This window comes from Aspergillus glaucus (assembly GCF_001890805.1).
Source record: "Aspergillus glaucus CBS 516.65 unplaced genomic scaffold ASPGLscaffold_4, whole genome shotgun sequence".
NCBI lineage: Eukaryota > Fungi > Ascomycota > Eurotiomycetes > Eurotiales > Aspergillaceae > Aspergillus > Aspergillus glaucus.
This window is the reverse complement of record NW_019170456.1, coordinates 1,614,136-1,627,834: the sequence shown is the minus strand read 5'-3', so window position 1 is coordinate 1,627,834 and position 13,699 is coordinate 1,614,136. Positions and strand designations below refer to the sequence as shown.

General features: G+C 52.4%; 5 protein-coding genes across 5 annotated transcripts; 3 read left to right on the top strand and 2 right to left on the bottom strand.

Moving 5' to 3' along the window:
* Positions 1–240: 240 nt before the first annotated feature.
* On the top strand, positions 241–2,157 carry ASPGLDRAFT_44080 (diacylglycerol/polyprenol kinase family protein). The gene has a single exon (XM_022545946.1). It carries the CDS (start codon positions 582–584, stop codon positions 1,728–1,730), a length of 1,149 nt encoding a protein of 382 aa, XP_022404201.1. The 5' UTR covers positions 241–581; the 3' UTR covers positions 1,731–2,157.
* A 117-nt stretch (positions 2,158–2,274) lies between these two features.
* On the bottom strand, positions 2,275–5,015 carry ASPGLDRAFT_44078 (GEN1/YEN1 family endonuclease; the record flags this gene model as incomplete). The annotated part of the gene is made up of 2 exons (XM_022545945.1): positions 2,275–4,915; positions 5,002–5,015. The coding sequence occupies 2 exons, from the start codon at positions 5,013–5,015 to the stop codon at positions 2,275–2,277; spliced, it is 2,655 nt and encodes an 884-aa protein (XP_022404200.1).
* A 395-nt stretch (positions 5,016–5,410) lies between these two features.
* Positions 5,411–7,102, top strand: ASPGLDRAFT_23511 (uncharacterized protein; the record flags this gene model as incomplete). Its single annotated transcript, XM_022543295.1, has 1 exon — positions 5,411–7,102. The coding sequence occupies one exon, from the start codon at positions 5,411–5,413 to the stop codon at positions 7,100–7,102; it is 1,692 nt and encodes a 563-aa protein (XP_022404199.1).
* Positions 7,103–7,249: 147 nt separating this feature from the next.
* Positions 7,250–8,500, bottom strand: ASPGLDRAFT_120653 (aldose epimerase family protein; the record flags this gene model as incomplete). The annotated part of the gene is made up of 2 exons (XM_022540158.1): positions 7,250–8,392; positions 8,432–8,500. The coding sequence occupies 2 exons, from the start codon at positions 8,498–8,500 to the stop codon at positions 7,250–7,252; spliced, it is 1,212 nt and encodes a 403-aa protein (XP_022404198.1).
* Positions 8,501–9,442: 942 nt separating this feature from the next.
* On the top strand, positions 9,443–13,696 carry ASPGLDRAFT_80315 (putative AT DNA binding protein; the record flags this gene model as incomplete). Its single annotated transcript, XM_022550062.1, has 2 exons — positions 9,443–12,007; positions 12,164–13,696. The coding sequence occupies 2 exons, from the start codon at positions 9,443–9,445 to the stop codon at positions 13,523–13,525; spliced, it is 3,927 nt and encodes a 1,308-aa protein (XP_022404197.1). The 3' UTR covers positions 13,526–13,696.
* Between the last annotated feature and the right edge of the window lie 3 nt (positions 13,697–13,699).

The following is a 13,699-nucleotide window of genomic DNA, read 5'->3' as shown; positions in this document are numbered from 1 at the left end:
AGGTTTGGGGGCCATCGTAGTAGCCAGAAAGGAATGGTCCTTTCACAAGTCAATATATAAAGAATTATTGATGTCGAGCTCGGCGCATAAAAAAAGAAGAAAAAAAAAAAAAAAAAAAAAAAAAAAAAAAAAAGGCCTTATCAAAAGATCGCCGATTAGATTATTGCGGGCGGTGAGTTGCACACGTGATCAGTTACTCAATTTCCTCGACCTCGTTTTTGCCTGAAAGAGACACTCTCCGGACGCGCCGGCTTGCGAACTGACTGGAGAAAAAGCAATATTGTCTGCTTTGTCTGAACCAGCCTTGCGCTAAATTTCCTACCCACCGAGCCCTGTTCAAAGACCATGCTGACTGGTGCCTGAGAGCACATGATGCGCCGCGGTTTTCCTCCAGTCAGCTGAATCGATCTCCCTCCTTTACTCCCCGAAAAACAACTACCTAGTTGCCCATCATTGCTTCATCCGAGGGCTTTGCTAGCCCCGGCATTTTTGCCTGCGATTATCTGTCGCCGTTTCGCCGACCTTTGTCCGGGTTGATTCGAAGACCTGCCGTCCCGCCCTTGGGCATCAAGCCGGTCACTATGCCTCGATCTCAAGACGCCGTTCCCGAGACGCCTCGGGTCATTTCTCCTACCCCAACTTCACCGGAAGGATCGCGTTCGCGGGAGGATTATTTCGGACCTACGACTCGTTCTGCTGCGCGAAGGCAGCGGCAGACCGGCGTACCCGAAAAGAAAGCAGACGAGAACGATTCGACTTCGAAGCGCACGCGAACAAGGTCCCGTAATTCAACACCGCCTAATGGCACAGCGCGACAGCGGAAACCAACTCCGATAACACCTGCGAAGAAGGGGGAGGTTGAGGCTAACGGCAAGACCAATGACTACCTGTCGCCGCTCTCCAAAGTCCAACAAGGCTTGCACGACGTTTCTTCTCGATCGCCTTCGCCTCTAGGAATTATCCCTCTACACTCTCGTTATCGCAACTTCATCCATCGCCATGAGATTCCGCGCAAGCTTCTGCACGTGTCCATTGGATTCATTACTCTTCAACTGTATAGCCGGGGCGTACAATCATTACAGATCACACCATGGCTGTTCTCGGCTCTCGTGCCCATTGCCGCCACCGACTTGATTCGACATCGCTCAGAAACCGTCAACAAATTCTACATCCGTTGCGTGGGCGCACTAATGCGCGAGACAGAGGTGTCGGGCTACAACGGTGTGATTTGGTACTTGCTGGGCGCATACACAGTCCTGCGCTTCCTTCCCAAGGACGTTGGTGTCATGAGCATCCTCCTTCTCAGCTGGTGCGACACCGCCGCCTCCACCTTTGGCCGCCTGTACGGCCGGTACACCTTCCAACTCCGTAAAGGAAAGAGCTTCGCCGGAAGCCTGGCCGCTTGGTTCGTGGGTGTTGCCGCTGCCGCCGCCTTCTGGGGCTGGTTTGTCCCGTATATCGGAACTTTCCCCAATGACCCCGAAGGCTCCGCCATGTTCACTGGCAGTCTGAACCTTGTCCCGAATTGTGTTAGGAACCTCCTTGGCTGGACTACCGAGTCGTCGAAGGCTGTCATCACCGGTCCCCTGGCACTCGGAGCTATGAGCTTTGTTTCCGGTATTGTAGCTGCCGGTAGCGAATTCGTGGATATCTTCGGCTGGGACGACAACATCACGATCCCCGTGCTGAGTGGATTCGGTCTCTGGGGCTTCTTGAAGGTTTTCGGGTAGACCAGTCATTTTCTTAAAGAAAAAAGAAAAAGATCTACCAACGCTCTTTACTTCATCATATCATAGGGCTTTCTTTTGTCATTGATGGGATTTTCAACAGTGATCCCTTATCCTATCGCACGCACGATACTACCCTCCTTCTCCCGCTTTTGAATCAAGCGAAGCAAGCATACGCATTGAATAACTGTTTCCATAGCCTTCTTTTGACGGTTAGTGTATTATTTTATTTGTCTTTATCAGGGGTTGTTGCTTTTGTTGGTGGATGGTGTTCTTTTTCTACCAGGTTGTCTTTTTGACAACCGACTTCGACTTCACTTCTTATTGATATCCGATTGCACGAGCGTGCGTTTTGCATTTATATATATTTAGCTAGATATTTGAGAATACAGATTACAAATTATGGAATAGCAGGATGTGTTTCTTGGAGGTAATTATATTCATACTGAGTCCTCTACTCTGAAGTAACCTGTATTCTAGTCCCCAACGCCTAAACCCGTACCAAAACGATGCAACAGTAATAATAGAATAGTAGACCAAGCCCAGCTCAATCAACCAGGTCCAAGATGCTAACACGCGGAATACGCTTCTTATTTGCCTTCGTCTCCTTGCGCTGACTCCCCGAGTCATCCCCATCCTTTGCACTGCCATGATTCTCAGACTCAGAAGCAGGCTCCATAGCCCAGGAACCGTCGTGCGTTATTACGGCTTCGACATGCTGCGATGTTCTCTTCTTGGGAATTGGCAGATCTTCGGACGGTTTGGTCTGTTCTTGAGAGCCGTTGGCTTCGAGAGATTCAGAACGTGATGGCTCTTTATTCTTTTTCGCGCGTTGCTTTAGTTCCTGGTTTTTCTTCTCTGCTTTCTTAATTGGTGTTTCTTGCGGAAGATATTCCATGACTGATGAGGGTATATTGTTTGTCTTGTGCTCTATGGTGGGTTCATTGGTACTTGGTGTTGGTGTCTTCTTCCTCGGCGACCGGCGCTTTGGGGGTGCTGATTCGATGCAACCACGGGATCCAGGCTGTCCACCAGAAACAGGGTTATGTTTCGATGATGGCTTGGACAAAGATTCGCCCAGTTTCTTGGCGGTTTTCCGATCCTCCGGATCGCCCTGAATGTCTTTCTGGGCGCGTCTGTTGCTCTTCTTGGTAGGGGAGGGTGAGGATGAGGGTGAGGGTGATGGTGTAGGGGTCTTCGTCTTCGTCTTCGCCTTCGTCTTCGTCTTCGGTTTGGATTTGGGTTTCTTCTCTACCTCTGGAAAGGCCGGATAGTCGACACTGATTTTAAGCTTCCGTGGACGGGTCGGAGGTGGAGAGGGAACGTTCAGGGTGAACTCATCACCTGATGCCTCCAAGTCCACTACTTCGACACCGTCTGAGCAGATCGCTGCGCGCCGGGATTCGAGACGGGGTCTGCCGCGGCTACGGCCTTTTGCATTTAATTCGGGAGGCATTGTGTATGAGGGAGAGAAGATGTCAACGAGGTTGTCCAGACTGTCTGCCCAGGATGTCCCAGGACCTGGCATGTGGGACTTTGGAGATGCTGTACCTGTGCGGTTTTGTGATCCTATCCCCGACAGTTGGCTTGAGTTCGGTGTACTGGGGAGTGCTGCTTCGAATAGCTGCGCTTGTTTGAACTGAGAGACCTCGGGGCGTGGTTTCGTGAGTGTACCGTATTTCAAGATACTTCCGCGTTTCATCCCTGGGTCTAGCGGTCCCTTATTCTTAGGGCCTGTCTTTCGAGTACTTGGCTTCTTTGGCGCTAACTTCGCGGCTCGTTCTTTTTCCCACTGTTCGACGACGTCTGGGATGCCGATTCTAGCCAAGGCTTCAAATACCCACATCTTCTCTGGTGCGTAGGGGTCGTATCGCTTAGTCACTCGTTTCTTGACAGGGGATTGAGTGACAGGCTCAACAGGAGCTTCGAGGTCATCGTCCACTTCGTCGCCGGATGCTGCCGCTTCCTGTGATCCCTGTGATGGAAGCGGGGGGCTGGGTTCCTCTGCGAAAAGGTCCAGACCAACAATGTTTATTGGAATGACGTCGACTTGCAACTCCGTCAGACCATCTGTACTGTAATTTGTGCGACTTTTGTAGACTTTCCGCAGCATAGGAATATCGCTGTTCGACAATGACGGACCGTTAAGTTGTCTTCTGAGACGGATCTTGTAAGAAACCAAAGGCTCTGCAAGCAGTCGTACAACTTTCCGCGCTCCAGAGCGGTAATTCCAATCAAAAAGTCTTGCGGCAAAATTCCTGATCTCCAAAGGATCAATGTCCTGGTCCCAATCGTTCATTAAGCGGCGTTGCAAAATTTCAAGTTCTTCGGTATTTGATTCAGCAGGCGACGCATAGTACTCCAAAATCGTCTGATCTGGAAAACTTTGTGGAATCCGGACAGCCTTGTGCTTGGTATTGAAGTAGCCACTTTCGTTCTCTTCCAATTCATACTGGAGCCGCTCTCTCCATTCGCTCAACTGCTCCGTTCGCTGCGTGCCTTTGGCGTTGATTGCGTCCAAGAGATCCGATCCAAAACCGGCCTTTGAGATCTCCGTTGCCAATTTGCTACCGCACTTCGGGACACCAGAGGGCAGGTAGTCACCTCCACTGAGCATCGCGAAAAGAACCATACCGGGACGGTCGAGATCAACATTAGGCGTATCTGCTTGATTGCCCATCCGATAGCAAGTAACATGCGATGCAGAAGTGGTACTACCACTCTCCTTGGAGAAATTCATGATAGTCATCTTCGACCCAAACATCATAGCATCAACATCATTGCTCATCACAGCATCGACAATACCCGCTCTCTGCAGATTCGCACATTCCGCCTCTGCCTCTCCCGGGGCATCATGTCTAGGAAACCGAAATAGATCGATCAAGCGCTTTGATATCTGGATAATAGGCGCATTTCCCTGTCCAGAAACCGCTTTCCCTCGTTTAAACGGCGGTTTATTTTTCCCATCATAGACAAAGAGAGGGTGAATGGGTAATGCCAAAAATTTCAAAAGTCGGTAGAACAGTGTCCGGATTTCGGGGTTCCTTCCGCCTCGCCCTGCCTGCACCTGGAACAGCCATATTGAGATATCAACCGCGATACGGATGGGCCTTGCTGTTTGTTCCAGATGCGTTATGGCCAGTTTGGATAGTGATATCCGTTCTCCAGGGCCGATGGCATTGATGAGTCTGTTAAGTTAGTTATTGGTTGTCTAGCCAGCGCGTTGTAAACAAACAGAGATATATATATCTGGCATAGCTGTTCTTGTACTCACCCGGGGATCCCCATGGGGCAAAACTAAACTGACATAAGCCGATCACATCCAATTCTTCCAAAAACACCCCAATAACAAGCCCACGCTATAATAAGCCAAGTTGATAGCGGTTTAGCTCTTCGTCGTTATTGACGTCGCGGAAAAGCAATAGCACCGGCCCGACGTAGATCCGGCCTTAAGCCGCATGGATATGTAGTCTGGCACTTTCACAATTCAAGCTTCATTGCGAATTTCTCGAATCTGAACTCTCAATTGAAAATCTTCAAGTGGATAGCTTGAACAGCAGGGCATTGTTTACTCGAAAATCACCCTGCAGACGCGCAAAGCATGAATTGATCGATTCTCCGCTCCCCGCGCCGAAGTAAACAGCACCGACAGCTCGACCGGCTTCTATACCAAAACGACGAGCATGGCAAGCGCCTCATCTATATCCGCTGGCGACAGCAAACGCTTCTCCGGCTCAAATCTCCCATCAAACCTACGCCACAGTCAAACCGCCAGACCGTCTTCCCCCCAAACCCCCCAACACCAACTCCGCTCAAACAACTCCTCTTTCGCAAGTACCTCATCCGGCTCCTCGTTTCGTAGCGAGGAAGATGCTATTATATTCGAATTGGGCTCGAGATGGCTCCGAGCAGGCTTTGAGGGCGAGAGCACGCCCATGTGTACTGTTGGGTTTGGGCCGGAGGAATCGAGGAGGACGGGCGATTATCGGGGATGGTTGAATTACGGCCCGTCTACCGAACTGTCTGTTAGTCCAGAGGAGTGGGCGAATCCATATGAGCTGTGGGGGATGGATCTGCGAAAGGTCGATTTGGGCCTTGTCGAGGATAAGATTGAGCGAGTGGTTCGCGAGACGTACAATAAGTACCTGTTGACGGACGCGGGGACAACACGGCTGGTTCTTGTTATGCCATCTCTTATGCCTCATCCGTTACTGGCGTCTGTTCTGTCGACCTTGTTCAACCGCTGGCGGTTTCCAAGTATCACGCTCCTACCATCCGCAGCCATGTCCGCGACAGCTGCCGGAGTACGCTCAGCAATGGTAGTGGATCTAGGCTGGGCTGAGACCACAGTGACCGGCGTCTACGAATACAGAGAAGTCGCACACAAACGCAGCACCAGGGCAATGAAACACCTACTCCAAGAGACAGGCCGATTCCTCACCCACCTCACCTCAACCAGCACCAGCACCCGAGACCCAACAACAGACGAACTCTCCGTGAACTTCGAATACTGCGAAGAAGTAGTCACCCGCTTCGCATGGTGCAAAACCCACACAGAAACCGAACCAACCGATCTCCCAAACACAACCATCTCCATACCCTCCCCCTCAAACCCGGGTTCCGAATACATCGACGTCCCCTTCCCCAAATTTGCCGAACCAGTCGAAAAAGCCCTCTTCGCCCACGGCATCCCGGAATCCGACCTCGACGACGAGGAAAAACCCCTCCCCTTACTCCTCTACAACACCCTCCTCGCCCTACCCCCCGACGCACGCGGGATATGCATGTCCCGTATCATATTCGTCGGAGGAGGTTCCCACATCCCAGGAATCCGCCAACGCATCCTCAACGAAGTAAATGCGCTGATAAAAACCCACGGCTGGACACAAGTCCGCGGGAAAGCCGTCGAGCGCCAACGAACCCGCCTCCAGAACTTATCCTTAACGCCAAACCCGAATCCAAACCCGAATCCAAACCCGAATCCAAACCCATCATCAACGACCCCATCAACAGGAACCACAACACCAACCCAAGAACCCACCGCCACTGCATCCCATACACCCTCGATCGACGACGAAGGAGACAACGAGATCGACTTCGTCGAGCAGAAACTCCAGCGCAATAGAGATCGGGACTTCAAGCCGCCTGTCCAGGGTGTTCTGCGGGAAGTTGAGTCTTTGGGGCCGTGGGCTGGTACGAGTCTTGTTACGAGTTTGAAGATTAGGGGGATGGTGGAGATTGAGCGCGAGAAATATTTGCAGCATGGGCTTGCGGGGGCGAGTCGGGATTTGGAGCATGGGTATGTGCCGGACAGGAGGTCGGGGTTGAGGACTGGGGGGGATAGGTCGAGTTGGACGTTGGCGGGGTGGGGATGATTGTTTTATAGTAGTTTAGCGTTTGTTGCAAGTTTGATATTAGATACCCGAGTGATAGGTTTAGAATTCGCACATTCAACGATACCGTCATGCATTCAGCTCAATTAGTCTAGTCATTAATACCATGGTAGTATGTAAATATCAGGATTAAGCAATCGTCCCAAACTTATACGTAGCCCAGTTAATCGCCGGAGCTGTATCTGGTGCATAAACCTGGTACGGCAACTGTCCCCATTCAGGGTGATTGATTCCATCAATCCAACCCTCAGGCTCAATAACCAAACACCCATACGCATTGACACTGCTAGCACCCTGCCCTTCGTTCCGCTTCTCCTGCGACGGCTTAATCGGGATAGACCCATCCTGGCCAGGACACGTGTAGATCTGGATGGCTTGCTGGTTGCTCTTGACTTCGAGAGAGATACCCGTAGTGCTGGAGTTTGCGTGGAGGATGGAGATAAGCGAATCCTGTGCGGCGGATTGAGGCGGACGGTCGATGACGAAGCAGTTGTCGTACCCTGTGCAGTCTGTTCCGCAGAGACCTTCAGCGTCTTCGATGGCTTCACCCACAAGTTTACCGGTGGTAAAATCGGCGCTGCCGTTGTAGGCGCTGTGAACGTCGAGGATGGTGCCGTTCGGGATTAGGAGGCCGTCTGTGCCGACGAAGCGTCTGGACAAGGGTAATTGCAGGAAGGTGTCGTCTAGGATGTTCTCTTCTTTGAATGCGTTCAGGTTCCAGTAGATGTGGTTGGACAGCATGATCGGGGTCTTTTCGGTCAATGCGAGCGAGACCAACTTGGTTGTCAACAGCGGCAGACCGTCGGGGTTGTCTGGCGTGCGGTTGTTGTCCACGGTGAAGGTAGCATGGGTGACAATGTCACCCGGAAAGTCTTCGAATCCCCGGTCTAGCAAGGTAAAGGTGACGGTGGACTCCGAGTACGTAGTGACAGTCCAATTGCGCTGGTCGTAGCCCACATAACCTCCGTGGAGAGTGTTGAGACCTTCGTTCTCATTGCTCGGAATCTCGTATTTCTCCCCGTTCAGGACAAACGATCCGTTCTTGATCCGGTTGGCATACCGGCCCACCACGGCACCGAAGTAAGTATGGTTCGTTTCGGTATCCTTCAAGTAGTCCCTGGGGTCATCGTAGCCCAGCACGATATCCTGCTGGTTGCCGTCGCGATCGGGCACGAGGACAGACGTCAATCGCGCACCATAGGGAATCAAAGTAGCAGTGATGTTCTCCGCTTTGATCGTGTAGGCCTTGAAGGGATCAACAGCAGGTTCAGGCTCAGCAGTTTTCGACGACGGCGCAGCAGACAGAGTCACAGAGCTCTGTGCTTGGGCCAACACGGGCAGTCCGTAAAGGACGGTGGAAAGATAGGACCCGACATGCATTCTGATACCAAGAAGCACAGTGACCGTGAAGAAGATTAAGCAGTATAAGAATAGAACACGGGGCGAGAATCGCGCAGGACAGAGTAAAGCGAGCAGCCGGTGAATGCGCGAGTGGGCAGAAGGAGGGGGGTCCAAGAGCATAATATATATTCTCTCGTATAGCGTGATCCGGGGAATGTCACTGCATGCTGACCAAACGCGGGGGCAGGCCGAGGGATAAAGAAAGCTTCTATAGGAAGGAGTGGTTGGTTGGTTGGTTATTTCCCGAAGCTGACAGGGGAATTTTGTCGATGCAGGAAAGACGCGGGGAGAGTGCCTGGATGCGGTAAGATGCTTTTAAGATTGCTTGATTCAATTCGTTTTTCCCCGTTTTGTATAGATGTTCGCAGTCCAGAGCTGCTGCTCCCGATGGTTGGTGATTTCCGGGGAGACATGCCGTGCTTACGCCTAAGATCTCAGGCAGTAATACGAATGCGGACGCTAGCCAGATGCGGAAATTGCGGGGGACGTCGATCTTCGTGCTTGGTTGTTCTTTCTTTCTCTCAACACAGCACAGGTAGCACTCTTCCTCAGCAACTAAAGAATTTGTCAATGCAACATTTATTGAATCTACTTTACGCACACAAGCGCTGTGTTTCTTGACTGACTGAGGTGCATAGAACTGCACTCGTGGCCACTGCGCCTACCGTACAGCGGATCAAGTGTTTCTCCCGCTTACATAACCAACGCGTCCCCTCTTTGACTGCCCGATCGGGAGACGTGTTTTGGTGATTGTGACCGTTGTTGACGTTGTTGACGGATCGATATGACCTGCTTTGGATGGGCTTTGGTGCCTCGAGAATGAACTATTTTGGCCACTACTTTTGATTACCGATACCACCCATCGTATCTGGACGCGACCGCAGTCGCCGATGACCCGCCTTGGATTCTTCGCATTTCGACATGTCCTCTCGCAGTTCTAGCTCTTCTTCGGACATTCTTGGACCTGCTGGCGACTCCGAATACCTACTCTCCTCCCCCACGAAACCTCTCGGCGGTCGGCAACCCTTCATGTCTATGTCTCCGGCCCCCAATTTCAAGTTCCTGCAGACGCCAGGCTCTGTTAAGGGCAAGCGTCAGCGCCCGAGTCTCAGCCCGTCGAAAAGTGCGCATTCCATCCGGTTCGACGATGTCTTGCTACCAGCTACTCCCGCGCTTGCGAAATTGGCTGGGGGAGCGCCCATGTCCTTGTCCCCGGAAAAAGGCCAGGGTGAGAGCGGCAATCCATGGAGGATTCGAGTGACCCTGGAGGCGACGCAAGATGAAGAGGATGAGGCGAATAACCAAAAAAGCCCTACGCGCAGGGCATTATATCCCTCGACGACTATGACGACCAAAGTGCCCCTGAAGGATGAACGCGACCAACCCGAGCCAACCCCCCGACGACGCAGAGGCCGACCGAGGAAGACGGAGATTCAAGCATTACCCGATGCGACATCGACCCCAGCAAGTCCCGGACATACACCAGGTGCCAAGGGCGCCAATGGACAAAGCAGACCACGAGGGCGACCGCGCAAAGGTACGCCCGTGCCGGTTGAGCGGCAGGTGGAAGAGCAACCAACGCCGGTTCCCGACCCCGAACAATCTAGTCCGTTAAACCTTGAGCAACCAACTCCGGTGCCCGTACCTGGACGACAGCGATCTAGTCATTTGAACCTCGATGAAGAGGAGCAACCGACTCCGGCTTCCGTACCCGATCAACAGCGATACGATCCATTTAACCTCGAGTCGGAGGACCAGCCAACTCCAGGGCCCGAATTTGAGCAACGATCTAGCCCATTGAATTTTGAGCAATCAACCCCGTTTCCCGACTCTGGACGAAACCGATACAGTCCGCTAAATCCAGGGGTGGAAGAGCAACCAAATCCAGATTCTGAACTCGACCAAGAACGATACAGTCCTTTGAATCTCGGCGCGGATGGCGATTCGGAAGACGATGAGCTACCGGATGCTCCATTCTCCGCCCATGAAGAAGACGAGACGATGCGACCGGACCCGACGGATTGGAATCGGAGTTCCCCTCGAGTGGCTTTTGCAGAACCTGCGTATGAGACGCCGGATGTCGGTGCCATAGACCGCGATGACGATGACGGGAAGCTACACTCGACGCCGTCTAAGATGCCGTCTTCTGTTCGCCAAGAATCAATTCAAGAACCACTTACTTCATCCCCAGCAAACGCATTGAATGCCGGCCGTACACCTCGACCACCACGCCTTTATCCTACGCCTACATCTTCATCGCTGGTCGATGAAGAGAATCATGAACAAGACAATCTGGACGAAGAGGTACCAAGTAGCGAACTTCATGATACCCAAGGCGAGGCCACGGATAATGCAACGGATGATTATGATGACCCAACACACGAACATCGTGATTCTACGGACGAACACCGGGAATACAATTCGATTGTGGAGAGTGAAGGGTTCAGCATGGTCTCATTGGATACTCTGCCATCAGCCAAGCAGCATGGAATCAGCACAAATTCAGACCGTGCCAAAGGACCTCTCAGACCTTTTCTTCAGCGTGAATCAATCGGCAAAAGAGAGAAAACAAAGCGCAAAGCTTCCTCTATGAGTAGCGATTACAACGAGAATGCACGCGCGAATGCATCGCCGAATTTAGAACCCCCGCGAAAACGCCAATCTCGTTCTCCACCAAAACGACAGTCCCGTTCACCTGCTCATCGACGAAGATTAAAGCAGCCTGCGACACACGATGAGGCTTCTGAACAACATGCACCACCGTCTCCTCCGGCCGAACCCCCTGCGCCTACTCCAGCTGATAACCGGCCTAGACCGATCGCCCGGCTGGCTAGGATTGTCCGTGCTGGTATGGCACTTGAGGGTGCCTTCAGACAGAATCCAGAGGTAGAGAAACGACCAGATAGCAAAATTGCTATTGAGGAACCCAAACAGCGCCTGGAGAGCGTGTTTAGTGATCTTGACTACGATACCCAACAACAACTACGAGTTGGTCTAGGCCTTGGCCAGGAAATTGCCAAGAGGAAAATACAAGCAGAGATGGAAAATGAAAGGGCCGAACAAGAAGAAGCTGCTAGAAATGCCGCCGCGCAAGATACCCACGACCAATATGAGGACGAGGGATCAGAAGAGGAAGAGGAAGATACCTCAGAAACCCCGCGCCAACAAGATCGAAGATCGGTTCAGGATACACCAGGGCCAGAAACTGCGATGAAACGACGAATGGCTGAATGGCAGCAAGAGAGAGAGTCCATCAGTCGCGAGATTGACAAAGCCAATTCGAGCAAGGTCATTGTTATTAATAGCGATGATGAGGCACATCAGAGTCCTGAGCGTGGTAGGGCCTATCCCGCATTTGACATCGGGGGACCAGACTCGGATTCGGGGTCAGATTTCGACCAAGGGCCAGAGTTGGAGCCAGCTTCAGAAAGCAATCTGCCGGAGGATGATGCAGGCTATCCAGACGAGGCATACGAGGCAGACGAGGTAGGGGAGGAACAGGAGGATGAAGAGGCAGAGGAACAAGAGGAATACGAAGAGGAGGAACGACACCCGCAGCTACATATGCAACAACCGGAAGAGGAGGAAGAACAATATCTGCCAGAGGAAGAAGACGACGACGGATACTCGGACATCTGGCAGCAAGAAGCACAGGAGCATAGCCAAATATCGCATCAATCTTCCACGCATCAAGGTTCCATGCATCAATCCTCCACACGTCGCGATGAAGACGATGCTGGCTACAGACAGGAGTCTAGCCCATGGAAGGATGATCGATCAGCTGCCCCAAGTGAATACGGCGCATTTTCCCCGGTTCCTTGGACTCACCAGCGGGAAAAGGTACCCTACCTGGGAGGCCAATCGCGAGTGCGACAATTACGCGAACAAGAGGTTGACATGTCGATGTTGCTTGGTGCATCCAACACTCCGAATCATTCTCGCTACTATTACGGGAAAAGCAGCCCCCTGAGCGCCGCCAGTGCACGGCCTTCGCAGCGGGCGGCACCCCAGTCTTCCCCGCGATACGCCGAGAATGGGGTGCATGGTCAAGAGCCGCCGCTATCGGAATTGGGACTGGTGTCGAGCCCTCTCAAGCACTCGGACGACGATGCGTTCCAGATTGATCCGACCACCAGAATTGAGTATGAGAGGATGGAATTTGATAGGCGGCGGGACCAAGAGGAGGAAGACTTTGAATATTCAGATGCCGCCGTAGCCGAAGAACGCTCTATTGACGGAAATGTGGAAATGACTCCACAACCTCCGCGACCCGCCAATCCCGCAAATCCTGATGTTCAGGGATCGACCTGGTTCCAAAGACTGGCCTCATTGACCCCCGGCTGGCTGAAAGCACCAATAAGAAGGTCTCCTTCGCGACCAAGTCGCGTGAGTGAAGAATATGAGGACTCAGATGATGACCCGGTGAGCGACGATGGCTCCGCGGAGGATGTGAACGCGCATTCCCATGGATCCGACGGGGCAGACGTGGAGGAACAAGATGAAATGGAGCGGAGGTTCAGAAGTTCTCGACGATTCACCGAGTGGAGGCAGTATGAAGAACCACAAAGCTCCCCCGAGTCACGCGCCGCCCAACAACCCGACCGCGCATTTTCCGCTCTGGGAGGGGAGAGCCCGGTGCGGGCCCGACCGCTGGCGGTGTCTGGGCATTTCAGCGACGAGCACTATATTATCCTCCGACGTCTGTACCGACTGGCTGCGCACTTTCCAGAACGATTCACATACTATCCGGCGCCCGGACGCGACCAAATTATTGGCGACTGGATTTGGACGTCTGACGGCCGACATGGCGTGCCCGTTACCGAAGGCCAGTTCGCGGTGATTGACCAGTTTGTGCAGGAACTGACCACCGGTGACCTAGATAGCGGCGGGACGGGCCAGATCGGCTGGACGGAGGCAGACTTACACCGACGACTGATCAGCGTGATCATTGGCGAGAAGATCAGAGCAGAAAGAAAAGCAAAAACAAGCGGAGGCGACATGTGAGTTCTACTTTTGGCCATTGACCGACGTGGTGCCGCAGCGCCGTTTGAGTTGGCCGGATTGGTCCATAATTGCTTTCCTCCCCGATGTTAGCGGCGCGCCGGTCGAAAGACTATTGGAAATGGCGCATGCTTGGTGTTTTCATTTATTATTATTATTATTATTATTATTATTATT

Excerpts from the sequence above, each read along its gene's own strand:
- ASPGLDRAFT_44080 (XM_022545946.1), top strand. The coding sequence starts at position 582 with ATGCCTCGATCTCAAGACGCCGTTCCCGAGACGCCTCGGGTCATTTCT.